The sequence below is a fragment of the Zootoca vivipara genome, chromosome 7 (assembly GCF_963506605.1).
Source record: "Zootoca vivipara chromosome 7, rZooViv1.1, whole genome shotgun sequence".
NCBI classification, from domain to species: Eukaryota; Metazoa; Chordata; class Lepidosauria; order Squamata; family Lacertidae; genus Zootoca; species Zootoca vivipara.
In genome coordinates, this window is record NC_083282.1 from 83284131 (window position 1) to 83311977 (window position 27847).

At 46.0% G+C, this 27847-nt stretch overlaps 1 protein-coding gene across 1 annotated transcript in view; it reads right to left on the minus strand.

The window, feature by feature from the left end:
- Window positions 1-1818: 1818 nt before the first annotated feature.
- The window catches only part of APCDD1L (APC down-regulated 1 like), a 40668-nt gene continuing 14639 nt past the window's right edge, over window positions 1819-27847 (minus strand). Inside the window, exons 2-4 of the mRNA XM_035122457.2 lie at window positions 13891-14065; window positions 11027-11585; window positions 1819-6695 (exon numbers count right to left, since the gene is read on the minus strand). Of these exons, the coding sequence (XP_034978348.2) occupies window positions 5925-6695; window positions 11027-11585; window positions 13891-14065 (1505 nt within the window). The 3' untranslated portion in view covers window positions 1819-5924. The remainder of the gene's footprint in view (window positions 6696-11026; window positions 11586-13890; window positions 14066-27847) is intronic.

Below are 27847 nucleotides of genomic sequence, written 5' to 3' on the forward strand. Positions count from 1 at the left end.
CTTATAGCCGCAAACAACTAGCAGGCAAAAGGTTAGCAAAGCGGGACTATAAAGAAGGATTAGCAACTACCGTGTTTCCCCTTTTTTAAGACACCGTCTTATAACTTTTTTTCCTCAAAAAAACACAAGGTGTCTTATTTTCAGGGGATGTCTTAATTTTTTATTAGATTTTTATTACGGTTTTTATTATGGACCCACCCTGGGGAGCAACTTCTTTTAAAAAGAGACAAGGGAAAAAGTGCCCTCTGTTTTGCAACACGCTGCCTAGGCTGCAGGAGGGAGGGCACTCTGTACCTGCCCAGAGACCACCACCATCACCCTCACTCCTAGCCACCAGAACGCCAGCCTTGCAAAATACATCCTCCCTGAGAGATGATGTTTATGTAAGGAGCATTCACCGTGCATGTCCAAAGGCAACCAGTGCAAAGGCAGTGGTGAGGGAGGCACTTTGTGCATGCTCAGAGACCACCCCATCCTGAGCTATAAACCCACTCCGGCTTTCCAAGACGCCTTTTCCCCGGCACTGGACTGGGGGATGGGAAGGGGGTGTCTCTCTGTGCATGCTCAGAGGCAGCCTCGTTCCGGCGCCGCTATGGAAGGGGAGGGCACCCACCCAACCACGATCCAGATCTCGTCCACAACGAGGTGCCGTGCGCCAGCAGTGGACTGAGCCGGAGCCCCTGGCGCAGGCCAGCGTGGAGCCCACTACTGGCCCCGCCGAGCACAGCCACGGGCCTATCGCCCAGCCCGCCTGCCTCCCACTCCCCTGCCCAAAAAATTCCGGCAGCGGCCATGCAGCCCACGATGCTCTGGCGCCGCGAAAGAGGCCAGCAGCGCTCCCGGCGCCGTCCGGCGCCCTAACAAGGCCAGCGGGCCTCCCGCCGCCGCTCTGCCTCAGGCCATGCAGCCCACAACGTTCCGGCAGCGCGGAAGGGCCAGCGGGCCTCTGGCCGCCGCTCTGCCTCGGGCCACACAGCCCACAACGTTCCGGCAGCGCGGAAGGGCCAGCGGGCCTCCCGCCGCCGCTCTGCCTCGGGCCACACAGCCCACAACGTTCCGGCGGTGCGGAAGGGCCAGCGAGCCTCCGGCCGCCGCTCTGCCTCGCCACTCCGCCTCGCCACTCCGGCTGGGCACTCCGCCTGGCGCTGCAGAACGCTCCGCTCTGCAGCCGCCTGTTCCGGCGGCGGGGCAGCAGGCCTCCTCAGCCGGGCGAGGAAGAGGTCAGGCCGCTGGCTGGGTGCTTCGCCTGGCGCTGCTGGGCGCTCCGAGCTGTGGAGCACTCCATTTTGCAGCCGCCTGTTCCAGCGGCGGGGCAGCAGGCCTCCTCGGCTGGGCGAGGAAGAGGCCAGGCCGCTGGCTGGGCGCTCCGCCTGGCGCGCGCTCCGAGCGCTCCACTTTGCAGCCGCCTGTTCTGGCAGGTGGCTCGCCGCTGCAGCAGCCGGTTCCAGGCCCCGCTGGCTGGCTCGGTCCCGCTGTACACGGTATGGAGGTATGTCTTATTTTCGGGGTGTGTCTTAAATTTAGCAACTGCTACAAAATGCTGCCATGGCTTACTTTATGGCTACGTCTTTAAAAAGGGGAAACACGGTAGGGTTGCCAGTCTCAATAGAGGACAGGACTTCTGTGCCTTTAATTGCCCTGCTCTCTTTTTGAGTCTGGAAACCTTAAAGAGAAGCCAGCAGACCCTTCGTTTAATTCCCAAGCAAAGGGTCTGCTGGTTTCTCTCCAGACTCAAAAGAGAGCAGGACAATTAAAGGCACAGAAGTCCTGTCCTCTATTGAGCCTGGCAACCCTATTAGCAACTAGGATTTTTAACTGTCTTCTCTTGGCTATTGTATTGTTGAGACTCATCCCAAGGTCACTAAAGAAGAGTGGTGGGATATGCCTTCAATAAGCACAACAAACAAACCACATTTAAAATCTACTGAGTTATGTGGCTTGAGGAGCCTCTTAACCACTATTTGGTGTTACCAGCCACAGAGAGCAGCGAATGAACATTTGCTGAAGAAATGCAACTCTGAAGTCTTTGATCGTGTCAATAAGTCAGTGAGGACGTTGTTGAGGGCTGCATTCTACAGGTAGCCTGCCTTGTTTTTGCTTCCCCTGCCCCCTCAGTGCACTGCCGGAAGAGAGGAAAACAAGTGGCTTTTTGCTCAAAGATCTGATCACTTGCAAGGGGGCCTTTTTCTTATCCTGTCGCTAATTGCTTCATACATTTTGGTTTCTTCCCCACTCCTGTCGTCTTCCTGAACGTTCCTCACCCACATGGAATTGGGCTGAAGGTTCTCTCGCCCCCCACTATAATGTTACATTTCCATGAATATACATGGTCCAATCCAGTCAAGTGTTTCATCTTCCCCAGATGGTGACTGCAAGGTTTCTGGTAGAGACCCTCCGCACTACTGTTACCTTGAACTCAATAGATGGTGGCCAGAATTAAAAACTTGGACTTTTCATAGTTAAAATATGTGTTCCCACCACTGAGTAATGACTTCTCCCCTTATTTCTGGTTCCATATACTTGAAATAGATTTTCTCACACACAGAAACATGGACCCCAAGCACCAGACACTAGCTGTGTTAAGACACCACACTAACCCAAGAGTTTGAAAACCTACATCCTTCCATATTATGTTGGACTCTATTGGTCATGCTGGCTGTGCTGATGGGAAGTGACAAGATCCTCCAGGAAACCGCCAGCCTACGTCCCAGTCTTACCCACATGCCAATCAGCTGGTGTTAGTCCAGTCAGCCGGTGGTCAGTTGACGAGTTGGGTGGGGTTAAATTCTGATTGCATACACCTATTTCCCCTACTGGGAACAGGCAGTTCGCGGGCAGCCAAAACAACAGAATTTAACTGTCCAATCCTGGGTCCTGCTTCAAAATGCAGTGTAGGGTTGTTTGAAGGTCCTTTTGCAATGTTCCTTGCCACACTGGTTTTCATAGGTTTAAAAAGCAGTGTAGGGCTCATTGCAAAAGGGCTTTTAAATAGCCCTGAGCGGCATTTCGAATTCCTAGCAATCGGGGCTTAGAAATGGAAGTATCAGAATCATAGTGACATCAGGTGGCTGACAGATCAAATTTGGCCTGTCACAGGTGGGGAAATAAGGATCTGGCCCTCTAGTCAGAAATGGTACCCACATTCTAATAGATCTTGAATTGCAGAGAAATGGGCCAGCAAAAGGGAAAAGTAAAAGGACTTTATGTAATTATGTCAGTGCCTATAAAAAAACGTAGCCATTTTTAGAAGTTGGGCAGCTGTTTTATATACATGACTTTTCTTTTTTAAAAAAGTTCCCTGTGTAGAAAAAAAGTTAACATGCTGTAATACATTTTGTGCTTTAAAAATTTGTACATTAAGATAAGCATTACATCTGAATCAGTTAATGTACAGTTCCCCACTGGTACTTGTATAAAAACCCATCATTAATTACATATTAGCAAAAAATGTTGTAAATATACCATGTAAATTGTTGTTGCATAGCTGAAGGGTTTTCTCTTTTTGGCGGGGGGCAGGGTAGTTCAGTGATTTGGAGAAGGCACACAGTTCCAAGGAGATCTGATTATTTTAGGAATCTATAGCTAAAAAGGAGCCAGTGGTTTTTAGACTATACAATGCCATGCACATTAGCCTGAGTTACTGAAGATTGTCATGGTGGTTCATTCTCCCTTTAGGTTTTTTTTTTTAAAAAAATGCATAGCTCCTTATTGCCAGAAAATAAAAATTATTTCATAGAATGCAACGGCTGGAACTCTACAGCTCCAAGGAATAGCTGCCAAGCAAGTTTTGATCAGACGAGAAATCACGAGTTTTCGCCTGTTGCCAGCAGCTGTGTGTTTCAGAGTTAACTCAATTGGATGTTGCTTTGTTGACTGATTAAGTGAGATGAAGGATGCCAGAAAACTCATACTGGGTTATTTTTCACAGTGGAGTGGAACAGCCGAGGCTGTAAACAAATGCCCTTTTGAGCATTTTCTGTTTACCAATAGCTGTTACCTTTCTTTGCAGGTGCAGGAGGATAATCAAGTATGTGGGGCAGGGTGGAAAAGTCAGTCTTCACAAAACCAAGGCCGCAGCTCAGTGGTAGAACATGCACTTTGAATGCAAAAGGTCCCAGGCACAATCCCTAGCATATCCAGGTGAGGCTGGGAATGCCTCATCTAGAATTGCAACACCTGCCAGGTAGTGTAGACGCTACTGAGCTAGGTGGACCAATAGTTTGACTTTGTCTAAGGCAGCTTCCTATGCTTAAATCTGGCTTGCACAATTCATTGTGAACTGGTTTCTTCCAATCCCAGCACCTCGGTAGAGTTCCACATACATAGCTAAATGAATTGCACCTTGTACCTGGTCTGGCTTTTAAACTGTGGCTGTCTTTAGCATTTTATTATCTTTATTCCTAAGGACTAGATTCACGCTCTTTTTATCAGAATAACCAAGGGCCTCAGGACGTCATATAAACAAATCCACGACACCTACAAAACAGACATTGTGGCCTGGTTCACACATAATGCAAAACCATTGTTTACACTGCATGAGCAGGAAGAAGCCCAGGCAAAGCATCAGGCTTGGCAGGGCTCTCCTCTCCCCTCCCACATGACCAGCAAAATGCTTTTGCTAGTGCTTAGTTTCGCCTTCCAATAATCCTGGCTTGTCAGGCCATACAAAGAGAAATGGTGGTTCGAAAGAAACTGGTCCGTTAAGCAAGCCAGCTTCGTAATTTCTTCTTTTGACCTAAACATCCCTAAGGAACTTGAGACTTGGCTACCTGAAAAAGACTCCTTATCCCATTTAAACCTTTCTACACACCAAGATATTTGGAGGAGGTCCTCCTGCCAATGCCATGACCCCTATTAATCCATCTCGCAGCAACCAAAGGCAAGGGCATTTCCATGGTGGCTTCTAGATTGTGGAAGTCTCTGCTCTGAGATAAGGCATGTACTGCTAGTAATGACTGTTTAAAACTGTGTTAAAAACTCTGTATTTATTAACCCATGGATTTTCAGGCTATTGATATGCAGTTGTAGCTACAGTATTTCCCTGCCTAATGTATTTGGATAATTGATAATTGTATACCGCATTGGAATTTACTTTTGAATTAAAGGCGGTCTAAAAATATTTGAAATGAAATGTTTTGAAGTTGGCCTGTCTTAAGAAACAAAAGAAACCAACAACTATGATCCCTGGTTTGCTTGAGAGAACAAGGAAATATGAGTGTGAAGTAAAACTAATCTTCAACAAGGTCCTCCTTCTGCCTGCTTGTGCACATAACACTGTGCTATGGCATAACTTTATGTGCAAACCCAGCCTCTGGGGTTCTGTGCTGACCAAATCTACACCCTCACCACCCCTGTTTAAGATAAACAGTTGAATATGCAGGTACATTTTCTCACACATGGTACATTATACGGAAGCTGGATAGCAGGCTCCCTAATTCCAACTTTTGTACTATTAACAGTTGGTTTACATTGCGAACAAAATAGTAAACGGTATGTCTCTGACGCTAATCCAGAGCAAACCAAACTGAAATTGTCCCATGAAAGCAGAATTGCTTCTCGATACATGAGAATTACTTTTTTTGTTTGGGTGGGGTGCAGGTCTATCCTACACCTATTGAAACGAGCCGTTCTGGTGCGTTAGGTACAATTTAAGCCACCTGATCAGAAGCCGAAGGATGCCCTCTACATCAGAGACCAAGCAGCCCAATTCAGATGGCCGTGTCCATACTTAGGCATCCAACAGGCTTCACCTATCACCTATCCAACAGGCTTCACCTATCATTAAGAAAAAAATAAAGAGTGTGTATTGGCAAGGTAGAAAATGAAACAGTTTCCCCAGTGTGCTGTTGTGCATACACGTAAGTCTGAATGCTAAGGCTGTCTGGATTCCATGCAGCAGCTCAGTGACCAAAACATCTGGGCTTCTAGTCCCACCGGACAATATGCACAGCTAGAGATGCTAGCAGGGATGCCCAAGGCAATGTCTTCAGTGCCCCACTGCTATTGTCCTCGCCTATTCTTCCCAGGTAACTTGGCTTGATGTGCCTCGCTAGGGCTCCTGAGGGGCCCCCGCACTGGACGAGAGGGGCCTGGTAGGACGTGGGTCGCTTGCTGGGTGTGTTGGGGCTTGACCCATCGGTCGGCCTCTCCCCGATGAAGAGCAAGCTGTGGTCTTTGGCATCCTGCTCGACTCGGAAGAGTTCGTACTCGGTGTGGGGCAGTCTGATTCCCAGTGCGGCGCAGCCATTCGTGTGAGTCACATCTAGCTCTTGCCCGACGCTCCAGGCACCGGCTTCTCCGCAGCTCCCGAAGCTGGAGGAGTTCAGCATCGCCACAGTTACGGGATCCATTGGCGTCACCCGGGCGCGGGTCACCTTGAAGACAAGCTCGGTACCTCCTCGCACAATGAGGGACGGCGCTCCCTGGGTATAGTGGCCGAGAGCATAGACGGTGAACGTTGGCTGCTTGCAGAGAGGGTCAGAGTAGTGGCGGTAGTAGCCTTCCCAGCTGCGGTTGTTGGCATGGAAAATAAAGTACCTTGTAAGGAAAAGCACGGCTGGGCGGACCTCGCAGCGAGTGCTGACCCAGCGGCCGCTGAGCAACATGGGGAGCTCTGGCTTGAGGGGTAATACAGGCGGGTGGTGTTCGTCAGCTCGGTATATAATCCCACAGGCAGGGCACGGCTGGATGTGATGCTGCGGGAAGGGAAGGAAAAGACAAGTTGTCAGCAAGGCTTTTCACTGCTTGCTTAAAAATAGGCATGTTCTTCACCAAGGGAAGCTGCATTCCACAAAGGGGAAGGAAGAGATTCTGCAGAAAACGTTAACTTCTGTTAGGGCACGAAAGACTAGAATGCAAGGGAGGGAGCAAGGCAAAACTGTCCTTTTCCCTGGTTGTACCAGCCTCTTTGCTCTACTATTAGTAGTAAAACATCTTTGCTGTTTTTTTCTTCTTCTCTGACCAAAAAAATTAAAACCAAACATATAAGTTTAGATTTTAAGGATACCAAAGACCAGGGGTGTGGGAAGGTGCTTAAAAGACTGCAGGGGGAAGCAGAGACCCACAACAACAAATATACATTTAGATCTCTCATCAAATTTAGATGGTGATTCGGGTCTCACCAGCTCTATCCTTTACAGGAGGCTCATAATGACTTATTTAAATTATCTGGCAAAATATAAGATGCAGCTACTTTTACTGGTCTAGGCTAAATTGTGAAATCCTGCAGGTTTTAGTATTTGAATGCCAGATAGGTGCCATCAAGGGGAAGGGTGGGAAATACAGATTTTTTATATATATCAAAATGTCAGAAGCCTGTGTCAGAATTCTTAGGGCAGGGAAAAGGTTTAACATTTCAGAGTGGAATCTGGTAGTTTCTTTAATGGTATAAAAGCAATTTCCTCTCTACCCCACTATGAGGAGCTAGCCTCGTTTAATGTGGAAGTAATGTACCGTACATATTTTCATCTGACGTACGCTGGGGGAATATAACCCGAAATGTTTCTAAGTCAGCATTAAAAACGTGTTCCTGTACTAATTATAGAAATGGGCAACATAACAATTTACAGTGAACCGTATCTGCTTTCATAAGCCTGGGTTGCTACATACGGTTGATTTCTGAAAGACGCCAGCCGTCTTTGCATGGGAATGAGATTTCAGTAACTCTGCACTTAGCAGGCAATTTGCATGTGCGCTGACTGAAGTCTGCAATAACCAAGCCATTTTCAACTCGCCTTACCACAACTGTCACTCTTGAGGAGCGTTGACGGTACACAGGGCATTGCAGCTAAATATTCCCAGCCTTTTTATTTTTAAAGCAGGAAATACTTTAATACTGGAAGATAATTTCCCAAGAGTGGTTTTTCTTTAAAACATATTTAAGAGGAAATCAAAGACGTTCCTCTGGGTAGAGCGGGGGTCTTGGAAGAAACCTCTGCGGTTTGTGATTGGTTCTGACCCACCAGCCGCTGACTCTGGAGCAATTCAGCTGACTTGGTGACTGATCTCGAGGCCGGTAAGCGAGTTGAACTTCTAGGGGAGTGCAAGAAAAATACAGAGAGGCATTATGCTGCCTTATACTGGCCGGGCTATGAATCCCATGTTATTTAGACTCTAGTTCCCATCACCCTTTAGGCCACAGTGGCTGAGGCTGATGGCAGCTGCAGTCCAATATCTGGAAGGTAAAGGTAAAGGGACCCCTGACCATTAGGTCCAGTTGTGACCGACTCTGGGGTTGCGGCACTCATCTCGCTCTATTGGCCGAGGGAGACGGTGTACAGCTTCCAGGTCATGTGGCCACCATGACTAAGCCGCTTCTGGCGAACCAGAGCAGCGCACGGAAATGCCGTTTACCTTCCCGCCAGAGCGGTACCTATTTATCTACTTGCACTTTTGACGTGCTTTTGAACTGCTAGGTTGGCAGAAGCAGAGACCGAGCAACAGGAGCTCACCCCGTCACGGGGATTCGAACTGCCGACCTGATAGGCAAGCCCTAGGCTCTGTGGTTTAACCCACAGCGCCACCCACATCTGGAATGTACCAGGTTGGAAAGGCCAATCTCAACTTACCGTCTTTCCCAATCCTGCTACCCAATATTTTTAAACTCAAAATGCCTGGGAATGAAGTTGAGACCGGTGTACAAAAGAAAGTTATCTTCTACCTTGAACAAGACTTTTTTCCTTTTAAAAGAGACAGGATGTGTGGAAACGTTTTTGGCTTCACAGGCCAGATCCTTATCGTGTGCCAAATTTGGCAGGTGGGTGAGGCCTCCCACCTGTCAATCACATGACATCACATGACTGACCACGTGAGTGGTCTCACTTACCTTGTGTAGGGTTTCCAAGTGCGCAACAGTTAGCTCTCTGTTGGATACTTGGGAACCTGCAATGGCTTCAAAGCCCTTTTGCTGTTTGCAAATGCCTTTAAAGCAGCCCCCATGCTCCCATTTCAGCCTCTGGAGATTCTTATCCGGATCCACTACCCACAACCGCTCACTAAATAAAAGGAGAAGCGTGGAACTGCTTCAAAGAGCACTTTTGCAAAGGGCTTTATTAAACAAAGGCTCGGCAGCTGATGAGTGGAGATGAAATCCTGTTCCCTGATGGGTTAAACCCTCTCCTCCCACTGATGTCTGATGTCACCGGTGGGTGTGAGGAAAATTGCCTCATGGAAACTGGACCTCCTTGGCAGGCCAAGATTGGCACACAGACTGGCTGTTCTCCAATCTTGTTCTGGCCTCAAATAATTTATGCTCGTTCTGACCCTTCTCCAAAGCTTACCATAAACTGCCGTGCCCTTCCTTTTGAGTTATCTGCACATGCAAGTAAATACAAGGAGGGAACATAAAATGCTGTTGGACTACGTAGTCCATGTGGCTCAGAATAGTCTGGACTGACGCGGACAGCAGCTCTCCTGCCTCTCCTAGCCCTTCCCCGGGAGCCACCGGAAAATGAACCCAGGACCCTTTTGCGTGCTAGAGAGAGTATTCCCCTCCCCCCCGGAGCTACTGTCCTTCCCCAAAGATTGGTAGCAAATAAATATATAAAGGGTGGCCACGAAACCAAGCCAAAATCTGCAGACTCCTCTTCCTTGCCAAAAAACCTTTCTCACTTCCACTTACGTGAAACTCTTTCGAAGGAGGCAAGTGACGCTGTCTAACTCTCCCCAGGCGGTGACATCATCCGCCAGCAACAAGCCGCGTAGAACTGTGAGCTGATTAATGGCAGCATTGCAGTGAAGTCACTGTATTTCAGCGCACCTCAGCTTGGGTTTTAATTTGTTTAATTTTTTTTAAGAAAGCAATTCATGTTTACCATCTGGTTTAGCTCATACATATATGGTTTTGGCCCGAGATAACTTAGCTTTAATGCCAATCTGAGCATGTGCCTCAGAAAGGTGGTTGTTTTACGTCCTTCGCCTCGTCCTTCAAGAATCCCAGTGGCTGCAATATTGTGTAGGTGGGGGGCGGACTGCTTTTCCTCCCCTCTCTCCACCTCAGCCCTGACTTTGGTCCCATCTGGCAACGGTCATGAGCCCTTTTACCGCTCATTGCTCCTTGTCCTATCTTGCAGTTCAATCACATTTCTCAATTGATTGGTTATGATTTTGATTAAAAATACACTCTGGGCATGAAACCAAGCTCCTGACAAAAAATTGCGGGGTGGAGAGAGAAAGAAACCAAGGCCGGCTTGTTTCAGCCGCACTGGAAGTTGCGTTTCTGTATATCCCAGGCCTGCCGCCCATAATTACATTCAGGGCTATTTCCTCTGGTAATGGCATTCTCTGCTGAGGGATAATGGTTTATTGGATAATGTTTCTCTGCCCCCCCCATCCTTTTCCTGCTCCTCTTTTTTTCATATGAACTAGAGGAGAACCAGTCAGAACAGAGACCCCATAAGGTAACATCAGTGTCCAGTGAGCCTGCCATCCCCCTCCAGGCCAGGGTTTAGGGGACCATTTTATATTGTTAATTAATTAATTAATTTTACACCCCGCCCATCTGGCTGGGTTGCCCCAGCCATTCTGGGCAGCCCCCGACAGAATATTAAAAACACGATTAAAACATCAAACATTAAAAACTTCCCTAAACAGGGCTGCCTTCAGATGTTTTCTAAAAGTCAGATAGTTGTTCATTTCGTTAGCATCGGATGGGAGGTCGTTCCACAGGGAGCGTGCCATTGCTGAGAATGCGCTCTGCTTGGTTCCCTAATTCCTCATTTCTCACAGTGAGGGAACCGCCAGAAGGCCCTCGGAGCTGGACCTGTGTGTCCGGGCTGAACGATGGGGGGTGGAGACGCTCCTTCAGGTATACTGGGCCGAGGCCGTTTGGGGCCTTGTTAAAGGTCAGCACCAACACTTTGAATTGTGCTCGGAAACATAAATTTGAGAGGTGCAGTCCTTCCTGGGCAATTTTGTGATGGCCAGGTCTGATCAAGGGTTTGGGAACCAAGCCTTATGAGGGAGTTGGGTATGTTTTAGCCTGGAAGATCCCACCTGGCCACAATCCCACGTGAGATGTACCCCTTACCATCGCATTCTGCAGGGGGCGCTGGTATCCTGTTGGCCGATAATGGAGCCTCTCTGACCACTCGGTGTGGATGTCCCCCAGATACAGCTCCTCCACCTCCCTGCTCCCCTGGCTCTGCTGAAGGAACAAGGGCTGGTGGTACTTCTCCACTCGTACAAGGCTGAGTTCATGCATAGCGAAGCCAAGGCCCGCGGTGCAATCCCGCTCTGCTTTGGCACTCAGGAGCTCATAGAGGGCACCGGGAGCCCAAGTCCGCCCAGCCGGCGAGAACCCGCTACAGTGCTCTCCCGAAGTCTGGTTGATGCGCGCCACTGTTTCCTGCATGGCCCTCTGGCTGTGGAAGACAATGCCAACTTTGTGGAGGTGGTAATCTGCCTCCGTGGCTCCCCTGGTGATCCAGGAGGCTTGGCGGAGCCTGACCTTCCCTTTGATTACCAGGGAGTAAGAGGGGTCCCGGCAGGAAGGGTCCCGGTAGTAGAACTGATAGGCTTTGAAGAGGCGGTTGGCGTAGAACATATAGGACCGGGTGAGAAATTCAGGTCCTGGACGTACCTCACACCTGAGAATGAAGAGGGACATTTTGGTTAAATTACAGCCCTTGCAATATATCTCCCCTGCTCCCCTTGTGTATACTATATTGATGAATGTGCTAGAAAAACAGAAACTTCATTACGTGTTTTCTGGTTGTTGCATAACTTGGAGCTCAAAGGGAATTCTAGTTGGGAAAACACTGACAGATTGTCACAATAGGCATGGGCTGCTATGGCTCAAGAATCACGTTATGCCAACAAATGGTTGAAATATGCGGCATACTGGAATGAAATATGGTCATCTTACTATCTTAGCTTGTACTTTGCAAAGGAGATTTTAAGAACTGGGATGGGGAAACAGAATGGGTGCGTGAGAGGGCCTTTTCTGTGGTGGCTTCCCTTCTGAGATGTGTCTGGCTTTGACACTGTATGTATACAGTTCACCATTGGATACATTTTTGCAGAGACCTCTGGTGGTGGAAGATGGGATCATAAATAAATGTTACATTGTGTATTTGAACTGACCTATATGTAACCTACCCTTAGACTGTGTGGTGAAGGGCCGGCTATGAAGGTCAATTAATTAACAAATGTTTTATGCATTTTTCCTTGATGATACGCAAAGTTTTCATTAGCATTTTGAATTCAGGGCATCTCAAAAATGTCTTTCAAACGGAACATTCATATTCTATGATTTAACAAACAAGGCAAGGCAAATTGGTGTACCAAATCTAATTTGATATAATTCAACTAACAGCATTTAATTATCTGAATTAAATCTCCTTGGTCATAAAGGAGAGCCAATGTGGACCACTGCCTAGACTAACCCCATGGGTGCTCCCCTATGCTTCTTAGAGGAAGGATGCAATATTTATTTCAAGTACACAAACTTCTTCTTTTTTTAAAGCAGCAACCCCTAAATCTGTTATGGAGCTTCCCGCAACCCTCCAGAGCAGATTTTACAAGGCATGCACGGCCGGGAAGTTCCATTGCAAAGCTAAAACTCCTTGCGCAAGTGGAGCGGTTTAATTGGATACCACCCATATAAATCGTCCCCCATCCCAAACTTGAATGCAGCCTAATGACCATGTATTTTGGCTTACCAGGTTTTTTTTTTACAGCCCCAGGTAGGCAATATCAGCAGCAAATAGGTTTATCAAGTCTCCAGTGGGCAATCCCATATGGCTGGTGAGTAGCAGATAGTTACAAGTTCGGCAGGGCCTGAGTTTTATTAAGTTCTGGTGCTTCACTTTGGGCAGACCTTATAGAGATTGGCCCCCTCCAGAGGATAGAGAGGAAGTCAACATAGTGCTAAACAGATGGCTCCATCAGCATTTCTGCTTGCCTCATGGAACAATCTGCCCTTTTCACACAACTTGCGTGCCGTTCCAGGGCGAGATTGATATATGCATAAATATGGACAGATACCGTCCTACCTACTACTACTACTAATAATAATAATAATAATGATTTTATTATTTATGCTCCACCCATCTGGCTTGAGGAATGGTTGATAAAATTATTGGACTTAGCTGAGATGGCAAAGTTAATGTATGTAATCGATGAGAAATCATTATTGACATTTATTAAGAATTGGAAACCCTTTATGCATGAAAAATATTGGCTTATAGAAAATAGAATAGTTGGATGTCAAATTGAGTGAATACAATGCATAAGTTGCTATATTTAGCTGACAGACAGAATTGGAAGTTGTGGTTTTTTTATTTAAAAAAATCCATTTCCCCCTCTCTTTCTTTTCTTTTTCCCTTTTCTATTTCTCTTATTATTTTCCTTCTCTTTGCCCCTGTTTCTTTTTAGATTTTTAAAGTATTTCTTTTTATTTTGGTATATTATAAAAACTTTTGTACATCTTTTGATCAATTAATTTTTTTAAAAAAGCAACAACTGGAGAGCCACAGAACTCCCACTCCTGATTTAAGATTTCCAAATTCTCTGTTTGCAAGTTAAGGATTACTTTTTCTATAAAGAGAAACAGAAAATAAAGTCCCCTGGCTGCAAGGAGTCATGCACAGGCCACTTGAAGAGAAGTGATGTACAAAGTACACACTGGAAATATTCCTAATAGACCACCCTCTAACACAGAACTCTGCTTTAGTGTACGAATGGCCATGTCAGATTTGGGGCTCTGTGCAATTGCCAAAGAAGGCAAAGCAATTTGGAGCTCAGACGTTGACTTCCTTTCAAACTGGAATAAGCAACAAAAGAAAGACATGCTTTCCATTAGTCAAAATTCCCCACCCGCAATTAAATGCACAAGAGATGGTGTATTCAACAGCAGCACATTTACCCTTTACACTGCTGCAAACTCCTTACCCTGTTGAAATCCAATGACCTTCCAGCCTGGGAGGCAGGACAGCCGAAATTCTAGCACCATCCTGGAGGTGGCGCAATTGATGCTGGCACTGCGGCTCCCATCGCAGTTTTCCTGGACCGAGCTGGTCTGTGTGAGATGTTGGGACATCCCACCGCTTCTTCCCAGATGTGTAAGCTAAAGAGAGAGAGAGAGAGAGAGAGAGAGAGAGAGAGAGAGAGAGTGTGTTCAGATTTTTTTTTAAAGACACACATATAGATGCTTTCAGTCACAGCATTTCACCTAATCAAAAGCCCACTCATCACAGCATCTGCCTGCAGGCATTCTTTGCCTCTCTGGTAATTTATAGATGCAAAATTTATAGATTTTATAATTTTAGCTGCAAAATACACTGCGCTCTCTGTCTTGGCTACAGTGATGAAAAGCTCGTAAGATGATGTCACTGTTGTGCGCCCATTTTACAAATGGGAAGCGGAGTCTGAGAGAGAATGAACGAGAGAGAGAAAAAGAGAGAAACTGGCTTGCTTGCAGCAGGTGTTAGGACTGCAACTTTTAATCATTTTTTAAATATTACTAAAAAAAAGGTGGGTTGCAATTAGCGCTGCACGAGCAGAGTTTCACTTCCACAAGAAGACTTTCCCCCTCCCCTCCTTGTGCACAACCAAGCGGCCATGTTTGCACTGTGCGTTTAAAGCATCATGCTACTACTTTAAGCACTCATGGCTTCTCCCAAAGAACTCTGGGAGCTGTAGTTTGTGGAGGATGCTGGGAATTGTTAGGAGATCCCTATTCTCCTCCCAGAGCTACAATTCCCAGCATGGTTGAACAGTCGATCCCTCATCACAGACAACTCTGGGAAGTATAGCTCTGTGAGGGGCATGGGGGTGTCTCTTAACAACCCCCAGGACCCTTAACAAACTACTCTTACCAGGACTGTTTGAGGGGAGAAGATGAGGAAGTCATCTGTGAAAGCCAAATGGCAGACTTGTTTAATAATTCTATTTGAAAAACTTCTCCCACTGTTATGTACTGAGCTGAATCCTAGAACAATAGGATTCAGAAACAGCGGGAGCTACCCAATCCAACTCCAGGTGGAAGTGAATCCGCAACCTGATTGGCCTGCTGGAGCAGCCAATCAGGCGGCTGGCAGAAGTGAATCTGCTACCTGATTGGCCTGTAGGAGCAGCCAATCAGGCTGCAGGCAGAAGTCAATCCACAATATAATTGGCCCACAGGTGTAGCCCTGAAGCAGCCAATCACGCAAGGCCCATTGTGTAAATAATGTATATAAGCAGATGGTTTTGGGAAAAGAGCCATTCTTCTTCTCCTCTTCTCCTTGATGACTATGAGCTGAATAAAGAGCATGAAATTCACTCTCGACTCCGAGTACATTTCACCCACACACATTTTTTTTTGCACTCTGTTTTAATGCATATGTGCATTTGTGTGTTAATTTAATAAACTGATTGGTTTCAGGTTTCTTCAGCTAGGCAGAAGCCCCATTATAGGTTTTCATGGTTTATGTTCAGTTTGCGTTTTTGGTATACCCTTTCTCTCTCTGAAAGTTTATCAAGTGGAAAGGTGAGATATAAGTATTTTATATGAAAGAGATTAAATAAACCCGTCTGTGTCTTTGGGGATCTGTTGCTGGGGCTCGTGAGCAGGAGAGGACTGTTGCAATCAGGCCCTACTTGTGGGTTTCCCGTAAGCATTGGCTTAGCCACTGTGAGAACAGGATGCTGGACCAGGTGGGGCTCTGGTGTGATCCAGCATAGCTCTTCTTATGTTCTTACAGTTAATGTCTGTTGCCTCATTTGTTCACTTCCCAAAGCGAGGTCTAGGGAGACCCCCAGGTTTCTGGGAACATATGGCTCTGTCAGCCATTGGATGCAGCAAGACATTTTAAAAGGCTGACTATTTTGGTGTGCTAACCAAATCAAGATTCCGAGTAACACAAAGTTCCGGAGCGGCCAGAGTGGAACTATTAAAAGCTCAGCGCGCGTACAAACAGCACCACTTTGAAACGTGTCCAATAAACAATCCCATTTTAATTTAATAGGTTTCTAGCCTGCCCGATCACTAGACACTCCCCCCCTCCTCCCAACCCTGCGTCCTCTCACCCTTGCCAAATTTACTGCTGATGGGCAACAGCTGAATTGCAACACAGGAACATAAAGCCTTTCCTGGTCCCCTTTTACAAGGACAGTAATCTTGTCACTTACCTAATTTCCTGTAGCAGCGGATGTTACTGGCTTAGGCAATGGGAGAATATGCAGCCAAACCAAGTCTTTAACTTGATAGTTTTTTGGGGGGGTGGGGGGAATACACAACTGAAGTCGGTGGGGCTTCTACTAGCAGAAGAGAGATAGATAGTGTCCTAGTTTCCAACACCTGTGTCTTTTTCTGAATAAGCTTTTGCTCCACGTTTTTAATCATTTGAGCTAACCCCTCGCCACTCCTCCTCTTCCTCCTCCTCCTCTTTATTATTATTATTATTATTATTATTCATTATTATTATTCTCTAAGTTTGAATCAATGTAGAATAATGGACAAACTATAGACCAGGACCAAGGCAGCTGGTTTTCACATTCCTTTCCGGCAATAAACCTTTCAAGGTGGCCCCAGACCACATTTCGGAAGTATTTCTCTTTCAGCTTCAATTTGCCCATCTGTAAAATGGGGGCATTAACGGTATTGATTTCTCTCTGCCATATACCACCTGCTGGTTAGGATTCTGAAAAATTGAGGTGGGAGCTGTTGCTAAAACCATGAGTTCTGTAATCTATTTGAATGTCTTGCGTTTGTTTCTTTACCTCCAGTAGGTATCTGATTATACATACATATGTATAGAAATAATTTTTCTCATGGTTTGGCTTGTTTGCCTTATGAATGGAGTGTTAATATGCCACTTATTGTACCTGTTTGTATGGTTTTTTGAACTTTTGTATATTGTTGGTTTTCTGTTTATTTTTACTACTCCGCACAAACACACACACACACACCCTGCTCTGGGATTGAAAATATTCAGTGACGAGTGGGTGAGAAATACTGTAAATAATAAACAAACAAATGCTATTTTGATGGGCACTTCCTGTAGGTTGGCCACATTTCCTACTATGCCTAGGACTCCCTTTGAAGTGCTGTTAAAGGACAGCCCTCTGTTATTTGAAGGGCTGTCTGGTCCAAGTCCAGTTAAAAGACAGAGAACCATAAGAAAGAGCCTTGACATTGCCAGTCCAGTGTGGTGTAGTGGTTAGAGTGTTGCACGATAGACCAGGGTTCAAAACCCCACTCGGCCATGAAGTTCACCGGGTAACCTTGGGCCAGTCACTGCCTCTCAGCCTAACCTAGCACCACAGAGTTGTGGTGCAGATGAAATCAGGGGAGAACCATACATATTGGCTTGAGCTCCCTGGAGGGACACCGTGTTGGAACATTGTGGGAAATTAAACTGGTGGGCAGCTCACAGCGGCCAGCAACCTTTATAGGGAACAAGTGGGGGGTGGCAACCGCCGTGGGCCCTCTTGGGGTTTTGGAGGTCCAGCAGCCTGTCCCAAGATGCTAGATCCTGCCACAGGTTGTAAACCCAAACAAAGACTTTATTTTACTTAAAAGAGTAAAAATACTACAAACAGTAAAAAAAAAAAGTCTCAATGTGCAGCGCTAATGGACCAGAATCACTTACTGTTTACATCACTGTATACACAGTTGAATCAGTGTACCATAGTTATTCCAGATGTTTACTAGTGATGGCTTAGCGCCCAAATGTTTGTGCATGCTAACATTTCTGAGCCAATGTGTGGTGCTGCGCTTTGATTGAATCCTTATTATGTCTCCTTGGCAGAAGCAGCAAGCCTGCATTGTTTTGCATCGCAGACACTTTGGCAAGATAATCACAGGGCTCCGACACATTAAAAAAGGGAAAAGGTTGTGTTTTCTTTCTTTCCTAATAGGAGATAAGACTTGGCAAAGGGAAAAAAGTGAAAGTGCAACCGGCTAAGATGTTTTTACTTCTGGGAGAATCTGTATTGCATTGTGCTTGTGGCAGTGAAGCTTCTAACATCGACTGACTGAAGTGAGAAGGCTCATAACAATTCCAACTGGTCAAAGAACAAAGCTCAGAGAATATTTGCAGACCAAATTCTTTCCGGGGGGGGGGGGGACTGTCAGTTTGGCTGGGATTGAATCTTCAGGTAAGCTAAAGGGACAGGAGAGGCAAGGAGTCCAGAGGCAAGGTGGCTGCAGGAAGGGAACAGAGCAGACAATGGACTGAGAGAACAAGGCTATCAATGGCTTCTAGCAAGGGTAGATTTAGTTCAAATCCACTGCCAGAGGCAGTGAAGCACAAGTGAAGAGAGTACATCCTGTTGTGAGAACAAGATGTTGGACTGGATGGGCCTTTGGCCTGATCCAGCAGGCTCTTTTTGTGCCCTTCGGATGGAAGGCCAGGAAACAAAGTGCAGTTAGTATGGGCCTGGCCATCTTAACAAAGGCAACGCGTTCCAAGAAACAATGAAAGGTGGGGTTAAGGAGCTCCATTTCACAAATACGGAAGTGCTAGGGATGGAGAATAATTTTGCAAATGGGAGTGTTGGAAACGAACTCCTCCAATTTCAGAAATCACCAGGCCATTAAGAGCCAGGTCCAACCTCGGCTCCTCATGGTTCAGCCCCAGCCTTCTTGCTTTCCAATTTCCCTCCTTCTACTGGGGGAAGAAATAACAGCAGCTGAGGAGCTGTTGAGCCAAGATCTGGAAGCTGCCTTATACCAGATCAGACCATTGGTCCATCTAGCTCAGGACTGAAGAGAAGTGGTTTTAGACAGGTCTTCCTAGAGGTGCTGTCGATTGAACTTGGGGCCCTTCCCTTCCCCACAACATGAACACGGGGGGCTTAAAAAACAAATAAACCCTCCCTTCTCATTAGCTAGGAGGAATTAAATAAAGAACATCTCAAATTTAAGCTAAGGGCCATTGTCTGTTTTTCTGCAGTCAGTAATGACTTTTGAGCCCAAGACTCATTTTCCAGAAGGAATAATTTTATAAAAAAAAACAATGGTTCCTAGATCTGGGGGGGTTCAACCATGTTTGAAAGCTTTCATTTCGGTGAGCTGGCAATGTAGAGAGAGCTTTAGACACCTTTAACTAACACCGTCCCTTAACCAGATTAAGTATGGGAAATGATGGCAATGCGGGTTTGGAGAATTCCTGGGGAAAGTCAGAAAGAATCCTGAGAATTCTCAAAGGAAAAAGTCCCTTTGATAGGATAGAGGAGTTCTAAGCATACAGCTCTCTGATACAAACTACTGTACAGTACTGAAGTGATAGTATAAATCCATGTTGGTCTTCCAGACTTCGCCACAAGGGGGCAGTTTAAGGAGAAATGCTCACCAGGCAACTGTGATGGCCAAAGGTCACAATGAGCGTGACTTTTAGCACTCCAAAAATGAATATAAAGGAAAGGGGGATATCTGATTGAAGGTGATCATAAAGACCTTTGAGTGCTGATAGGGTTGCCAGGCTCAATAGTGGACAGGACTTCTGTGCCTTTAATTGCCCTGCTCTCTTTTGAGTCTGGAAACCTTAAAGAGAAACCAGCAGACCCTTTGTTTAATTTCCAAGCAAAGGGTCTGCTGGTTTCTCTTTAAGGTTTCCAGGCTCAAAAGAGAGCAGGGCAATTAAAGGCACAGAAGTCCTGTCCTCTATTGAGTCTGGCAACCCTAAGTGCTGATTATACCTTGTTAGGGAATTTTATAGGGGGGGCACCCAAACGAGGCTTCATTTGGGAATCAAGATTAACACAAATGCCCTCAAGGGGACCCCGTCTGATCCTACAACACCACTCTAGTATCGCACCAACACGAACCCCTCAAGGTCAAGCCCTGTGTAATAAAGACTCCCTTTCCTACCCTTTCTCTGTTGCCTGAGACTCTATGTAACCATATTTCTTTATGAATGAATACAGTGTATCTTTATTTCTAAATGAAACCCCCTTTTGCGACTCTGGCCAAGGGCTCTCAGGGATGCAGGGAACAGCCATAATCCTTTAAGCAAGAGGTCAGGTAGCCAGGGTGGTGCTCCTCTGCATATCCATAATCCATTCAGGTACCATCTCCTGCCATTTCCACCAGAGGCAATACACACACCTGGACCCATTGTTTTCCCCCACCAGGTACTCAAGGATCCCCTCCCAGATACTTACTGGTACTTGCTTAACAATGTCCTGGGACATCATGCATTGTTACCTTATGTTAATCCTGTTTACCTCCTGTTTACCTGTATGCTAATGCCCCTTGCACCTTCCCCTTTTCTGACGTTTTACCCTGTCACAAGTGATGTATGTATGATGCTTTCAATGTGCATTATGGGATGGTGGTGGGAACTCTTAAAAGTTCTTGCAGCCCTGTTCACGGTGTTCAGTCTGGCATTGAACCTGCTGCGCAGTAATTAACCTTGCTGTTTGCTCCGGATCATGGCTGGACTCCTTCCTTTTATACTCCGCAACGACCACAGGCCCTTGCCTGATGAGCTGGGTGGCTGAGCATTCTCACACCCAGAATTTTGCCCTAACATACCTAATCAGGCCAATGTTCCACCTAGTTTAGCAATAAATAATAAAATTATTATTGGGTGCTGGGGATTGAATGGAATGGATTATCTGAAATCCTGAACAAAAGCACTCCATGCTGCAACATTTTGTTGCAGGGCCCCACTTGTACCTATTGACTTTTTAAAATTGCTGTTAAAAACTGTGCAGGCACAGATTTGAGACCAGTTCTTTCAGTGCTAAGCACACAAACAAACACAAAGTCTGAGGGAATAATTACACGTCGTGGACATACCCCACCACAAACATGCATTTTGAATCCCCACAGGGGGGAAAAGACAGCATTGTGGGTGTGTAGGCTGACATTTTGAGTGGAAAAGCAGGGAAATCGTTAAACTGTAGTCTCCCTCCTCCAACCTGACCCTTTCCAAAGCTGCTTTTCTCTGTGTGGAAAACCAGCTAGCAGGCTTGTCACACGCAAGTATGAAGCATGCAGCTTATGTTATTGATTAAAGATATTTACTATGTACCGCTGTATCATTAAAACCACATCACAGCAGTTTACAACAGTATAATACCCCTAAAACAAAACAATAAAATCACAAAAAAGTTAAAAACAAGATTAAAACAATGATCAATAGTCCACTGTGGGGGATGTTCTCTTAACTGCCTGCATAGGCCTGGAGGAAAAGAAAAGTTTTCAGCGGGCATTTAAAAATTGGCACAGAAGTTAAAGCCTTAGATAACCCACAGAACCACCAGGAAACATATCCAGTTGTTATGTACTGTACTACTCCGGCTAGTGGCTGTGACAATGTATATTTATGTAACTAAAAATATTGTTATTTTGCCACTCCACACTCCATAGGGTGGCTGGGAATTGGACGGCTGTTCCACAGTGGGCAACTGAGCAGTAAACTTAGGTTGACCCCTGGGGCAAGGAAAATGTTCAGAGCCCCATTTTTAATTTAATTTTATTTGGGGGGGAGCAGGGGGGAGCCAGGCCACCATAACAATACGTGGGAGAAGTGTGCGGCACAAGAAAGGCTGAGAAAAGGGGCTGCAATGTCTGTGAAGGAAAAATAACTGAGGTGGGGAGGTGGCCCTGCTTCCTGACTAAAGTTCAGACATGGGCCTAAATAACTAAAAGAAAAGTAACCACGGATCAACAGCAATTCTGCTGGCAATTAGGAACAGGATGTTTTTGCGCAAAACTGTTGTTGTTTTTGAACTGATCACTTTAACTTATAAATCGCTTTCTACGCAACCATCTCAAGGCAATGTGAAATGAAAACAGCGAAACAGTTTTTAGGAAACCTCAAACAGCAGTTAAGTTTAAAGCAAAGTTAAAGAGGGCCTTCTCGGTAGTGGCACCCTCCCTGTGGAAAACCCTCCCATCAGATGTCAAGGAAATAAACAACTGTCTGACTTTTAGAAGACATCTGAAAGCAGCCCTGTTTAGAGGAGTTTTTAATATTTGATGTTTTATCGCTTTACGACGATGGTGATGATGATGATGATGGGAGCTGCCCAGAAGGGAAACCCAGACAGATGGTGTATTATTTATTATTATTATTATTATTATTATTATTATTATTATTATTATTATTATTACCATACAAAATGGACATTTGTGACAAGGGCCTATTTATCTGGCTGTGAAAGTCTGCAGATAAAAAAAAATGTCTTCCGACTGTTTCCGGAAAATTCTGGCAGTGGGCACCTGCTTGTATCTTGACAGAAATGCTATTCCAGAGAACGGAGGCGGGCACACTAAAAACCTTGCTCTGAGTTACTGCAGAGAGAACTTATGAGATCTTTGGAGCTTGTAGGAGAAGTTCTTCCCACAGACAAGGGTGAGGAGATTGTCATGAGCTCCGGCACCTCTTTTTCTAGAAAAACAGCATTGTCCTCAAGGAACCTGTTCCTGAGCTGCCTAGAGCCTTCTTCAACACCTTGAACTTGTCCCTGTAGCAGACTGCCAGTCAGTGCAAATACCACATGGAAGTTGCTATACCCTGGAAGTATAACCAACCCCAGGAATAGCCCCACATACGAGTGCATTGCAGCGAGGTTGCCAATGCATGAACAACTGGAACAGGCTTCCAACCCCAGCTTAACCAGTAGGCTAAGATCCTGTTGAGACTCCAGAGAGGCTTCTAAGCAGTGGCTGACTGGCCAGCTGTCAGGGATACGGTAGCAACAGATTTATTGCACCGGCAGTAGCTTAACTGCAAAGATTTCAAGGTTTAAACTCTGTTCTTAAGCATGGACAATACAGAACTAGATAGGTCAGACTCTGCACAAGGCAGGTTTCCATGTTTCTAAGTTTAAAAGAAACGGAGCTATAGCAGGAAGCAAGACAGACTGTTTTTGAAGTTAAAATTATATGTATCCCTTCCAAGCCTATAGAAGATGTATGTTATCCTTGCATACCCAAGCAAGGAAGCTCAATATTAGCAGCCCTTGTGGTCTCTTCCACACTGATACATAAGGACTTGCCCTCCCTCGTTCTTCATCTCCTATGGCGCTTTCTGAAGAACACAACTATTAATTAGGTTGCCAGAAGTATTTCCAGGGTCTAAGTAATTAATAGTGATCTCAGGCCTGGAAGCAAAAGGACCACCTACCACATACCGGTAATAGTAAAATAAATAGGGGCTTCATCCCAAGCAACACAAAACAGGGGTACTGGCAAGACTCGAAGGTCCAGCCAAAGGAATTTTTAGAGGTTTTTGTTATGAGGTATGATAAAAAGAGCTTAGTAACATACAGGCTGGCTGCATGACAAGCGAATAGTAGGGAAATGATAGAAACCGATAAATATTCAAAGGGTACAGGCATGCAAGAGTGGGAATTTTGTAAAGGTAAAGAGAAAGTGACCACTCCAGGGTGGAACTGCAAAAGGCAATACACTGTGGGGAAAGCAGGGGGGAAATATTAGACACTTCAACTCTGCCAGAGACTGCAGGGAAAGGTCTCAAGCAGGCCCGGCTCTAGGTGTAGTCCCGGTGGCGCGGGGCGCCAGGGGGGGTGCTGCGCGGCAAAGCTGCGCAGAAGCCGTGCTGTGCGCTGCGAGGGCGGGGGCACCGGAGCGATCTCCGCGTCTCAGCGCCAGGGCGCCTGACCTGCTTGAGATGGCTCTGGTCTCAAGAGTGTTCGGTCCCCTGTGGTACAATTCAGAGAGGAACGCAGCCACATAAAGTGTTCAGGGAACAGGTAAAGTGACCATGAGCAGCTTCTCATTTTCCCGCACAGAGCATACCTGCCAAGTTGCTGTCGGAGAAATAAGGGACTGGGTGGAAGTAGCAGACCGGAGGTAACGCTGCCACCATTTTGGAACTGGGCGGAGCATGCTCGGAAGTGACTTTTGATGCTGCTTTGCCCAGTTCCAAAATGGCCGCCGCGCCAGAAGTCGCGCTGCAGCCATTTTGGAACTGGGCAGAGCAGCATCAAAAGTCGCTTCTGAGCATGCTCCGCCCAGTTCCAAAATGGCCACCGCGCCAGAATAAACCGGGGAAAAGTCCGTTTTTTCAGCTAGGATTTCCCGGGGATTTCCCACGAATATGGGAGATTTCCCGGGGAATACGGGGATTTCCCGGGGAATACGGGAGACTTGGCAGCTATGGCACAGAGTATTTGCTTAACTTTTGCCATGATGATCCATGGGACCTTAAAAACATTATTCGAATTTATATTCACTGAAAGGGATTTTTAAATACTGCTTCTCGTTTTCCATGAAATACCAAGGCGTTGTAAAACACACCGAATGCAACAGGAAGGCCCACAGGTCACCCACCCTTGCTTTATGCCACGTGGTTTCTGATTCCAACCTGTATGCTAAATAAGAGCATGGTGCTGATAATGCCAAGGTCGCAGGTTCGATCCCTGTATGGGACAGATGCATATTCCTATGTTGTACTGTCAGAGACAGTATACCTCTGAATGCCAGTTGCTAGGAATCACAAGTGTAAAGAGAGTGCTGTTATTATATCTGCATCTTTTCAAATAGCCCACAACCCATATAGGAGCTCCAACATCAGTACATACAGGGTGGGTATGGTAGACGTTGCCAAAACAACGGGGGAAAGGATCTCTCTTTGGATCCCCCACTTGAGGTTGGATCGCAGAGGGGGAGCCTGATGTTATCTGTAAGGGTGACTCCCTACAGGGAGCCAGCCCCCATCATCCTGACGTCCACCTCGGCAAGTACAGAGAGCACCAGTGGTTCTGAAGCAGCCAGAGGGGGAGAGAAGGACTCGGAGGAGGAGAGAAATCAGAGGGAGGAACAATGGGAAAGCTCGGGGGCGGAGGGATGCAGGAAAATGCTTAGAGATGCTGCAGAGCCAGGGCACCAACTGCTGAGAGAGGAAGCTGAAAGGGTATCACTCCTTCCGGCGCCAGAAGTAAGGAGAGCACCGCAACGCAGGTCAAGGGGGCGGCGTTTTGGGGTGCCCAGACTACTTTGCTGGCATAGGAACAGATGTATGCCATTGCCGGATTCTGATTCGGGACGAGAGGTCATGTTTTAAGCTGTCTCTACACTGTAACTAAATAGCACAATAAACATCTTTGAAGACAAACTGGACTCAGGCGGAGTTACTCTAGAGTAGCCACGGCAACCCTCTGACATTATCCTATGGCCCCAGGGACACATTCTGAGGGGGTCACAAGACAGCAGCTTTATTGACTAATTGAATGTACTGCAGATGGTTAAGGAAATGTGTTTCAGCTGTGAACTCACTGGCTCCCAGCCCTTCTACGATTACATGTCCATGCTTCATGAACCCTCCCCCCCCCCCCGAAAAAAACCCTCCAAGGGCATGGCGCTTGCTTTTATGTTGCTAGAGATAATTTGAAAGATTCCCCAAGCAGCTTGCAAATTGCATTAATGTGCCCCGAGAGTGTCCCAGGAGTACGGCTCGCATGGCAAGGGAATATGGAAAGAGAGATTCTCCCCCCCCCCCAATCCAGAAAGTGCATTAGATGCTGTCATGGCAGAAGGCACCTCGAAAGGAAAAAAAACACGAGCTTGGAAGGCTATTAAAGTGATGCATGCCACACAGCACCAATGACACAAACCAAAATAAAGGAAGAAAGGCAACATGTTTAACTTTGCAAGTGGCTAGCCTAGAAGGAGAAAAATGGCTTGTCCAGTCAAAGCATAGAATTGGCATTGTTTCAATAGGCAGAATGTTTCGGGGAGGGGGAGGGGGGGCAATCTCTTAGGGTGTGGTTTCTAGATAGTCTGAAATTTCAGCCTACCGTTTTGCCTGCCAACATGGGCCAACGTTTGATGCATTCCAGCTCCCTTGAACGCAGCCGACAGACGCTCAAATTAAAGCTGACGTTCAACCTGCCCTCTGCATAATCTAATAACAGGGCTTGTGTTCCTTCAAATTATAACAAAGCTTAGGACTTCCTCGCCACAAATGCAGGCTGTCGTTTAGATTTTTCATTTGACGTATCCAGGTGGCCTAATTTGGGGAGTGGGGAGGGCAAGCTTGATTTTAGTAACATGAAGAATAGATGGCCCCGTTTCGTGTTAAGGGGAAATGGCGCTGAAAATGAACACCCAGAATACGCTTCCCAGGTCTCCACATCAAAATTTCGTACCAGAGAAGAAAGAACTTGAGTAAATCATGGCAATGTATTGCTCCGGATCCTGGATGCCCCTTTTTGGTGCGGCCACCATGGGGTTCTGCTGTCAGAAGAGATAACCAAGCTTTTTTCTTCTCCACCCCTCAGCACCCAACTTTATTTTATCTATTTACCTGGCAAGATTTATATTCCACTTAATCAACAAAAACTCTTCACATGAGACAATATATTGTTGCTCTTTATTAAAACTGCATGCCGCCGTTCTTCCGAAGGGCGTTCACAGGGTGCTTCCCAACATAAAAATACAGAACGTAAATGTAAAACACCTAAGAAAACAAAAGCAAAACAAACCAATAATTCCCCTCCCTGCCTCTGACCAGGGGCAGATCTACTATGAAACTAATGAAGTTTAAGCTTCAGGGACCCTAATCTCAGAAGTGACTTTAGTCCATCATGTTTAAAATTTTAGACCCAATTAGAGTCACACAACTCAAATCAGTCTATGATGTATAATGCGTGTACAGTGGTACCTCGGTTTACAAACACAATTGGTTCCGGAAGTCTGTACTTAACCTGAAGCGTACTTAACCTGAAGCAAACTTTCCCATTGGAAGTAATGGAAAGTGGATTAATCCGTTCCAGACGGGCCCGCGGAGTACTCAACCTGAAGCGTGCTTAACCCGAGGTATGAGTGTAATTGGTTCTGGAAGTCCGTACTTAACCTGAAGCATACTTAACCTGAAGCAAACTTTCCCATTGAAAGTAATGGAAAGTGGATTAATCCGTTCCAGATGGGTCCGCAGAGTACTTAAACTGAAAGTACTCAAACCGAAGCGTACTTAAACCGAGGTATGACTATATATAACATTTCCCTAATTCTCATCCTCCCTCCCATAACTCACAAAAATATAAGGCATAGGAAATTTTAATTCACACCAGTGACTTTGACGTGTAAGATAATCCAGTACAGCACAGCAATTTTATTCTAAATCTGAGATGTAGCAGTTCATTTTTTGTAAAAACATTGCAGTGATCTGTCATGGAACAACTCTATTGAAGAAGGTAACAGTGGTTACTCAGAACTTGTTGCTGGTTGTGAAGGCACCCCCATGACGGTTCAAGATTCAGGGTTCAAAAATGTAGGTCCACCACTGCCTCCGACTGCTGCCCCATTGGTGTTGACCCATGACACTTTTCATTTATTTTAATTTGTACTGTTTTAACATTTTGATATTTGCTGCCCTGGGCTCCTTCGGGAGGAAGAGCAGGATGCAAATTCCGTCAACATCCTGCACTTTGTTCCCACAGTGGCCAACTAAATGCTTCCAGGAAGCCCAAAGGGGGACACAAGACCTACCTAAAGCTTCTAGGGACTGAACCTGGGAGCTTTTTCCAGAGTTGGGATATGCTATTTTTACGTCATCTCGAGGAAATGCACAAACACAATACAGAAATCCTTCTCCCTGCCTGCCCCTGGGGATCTGATGTTATCGTGCATTGTTAAACATGGTTATACCGTTTAGATGTGCTTATGCTGTGCAAGTTACTTTGGAATATTACTTGTTTCTTATAATAAAAGTGGAGGTTTTTTTATCACCTAAAATGCACTTTATTCCAGTGAGCTCTGCCGTTGCACCAGAAACTGAACATTCACAAATACCATGTATTCTAATCTCGAGAATGTTAACAGAAGGTAAATTGTTGTTATTTATTTAATTTATTTTTATTAGATTTATATACAGTCCTACCTTGGTTCTCGAACGCCTTGGTACACGTACCTTTTGGCTCCCAAATGCTGAAAACCCGGAAGTAA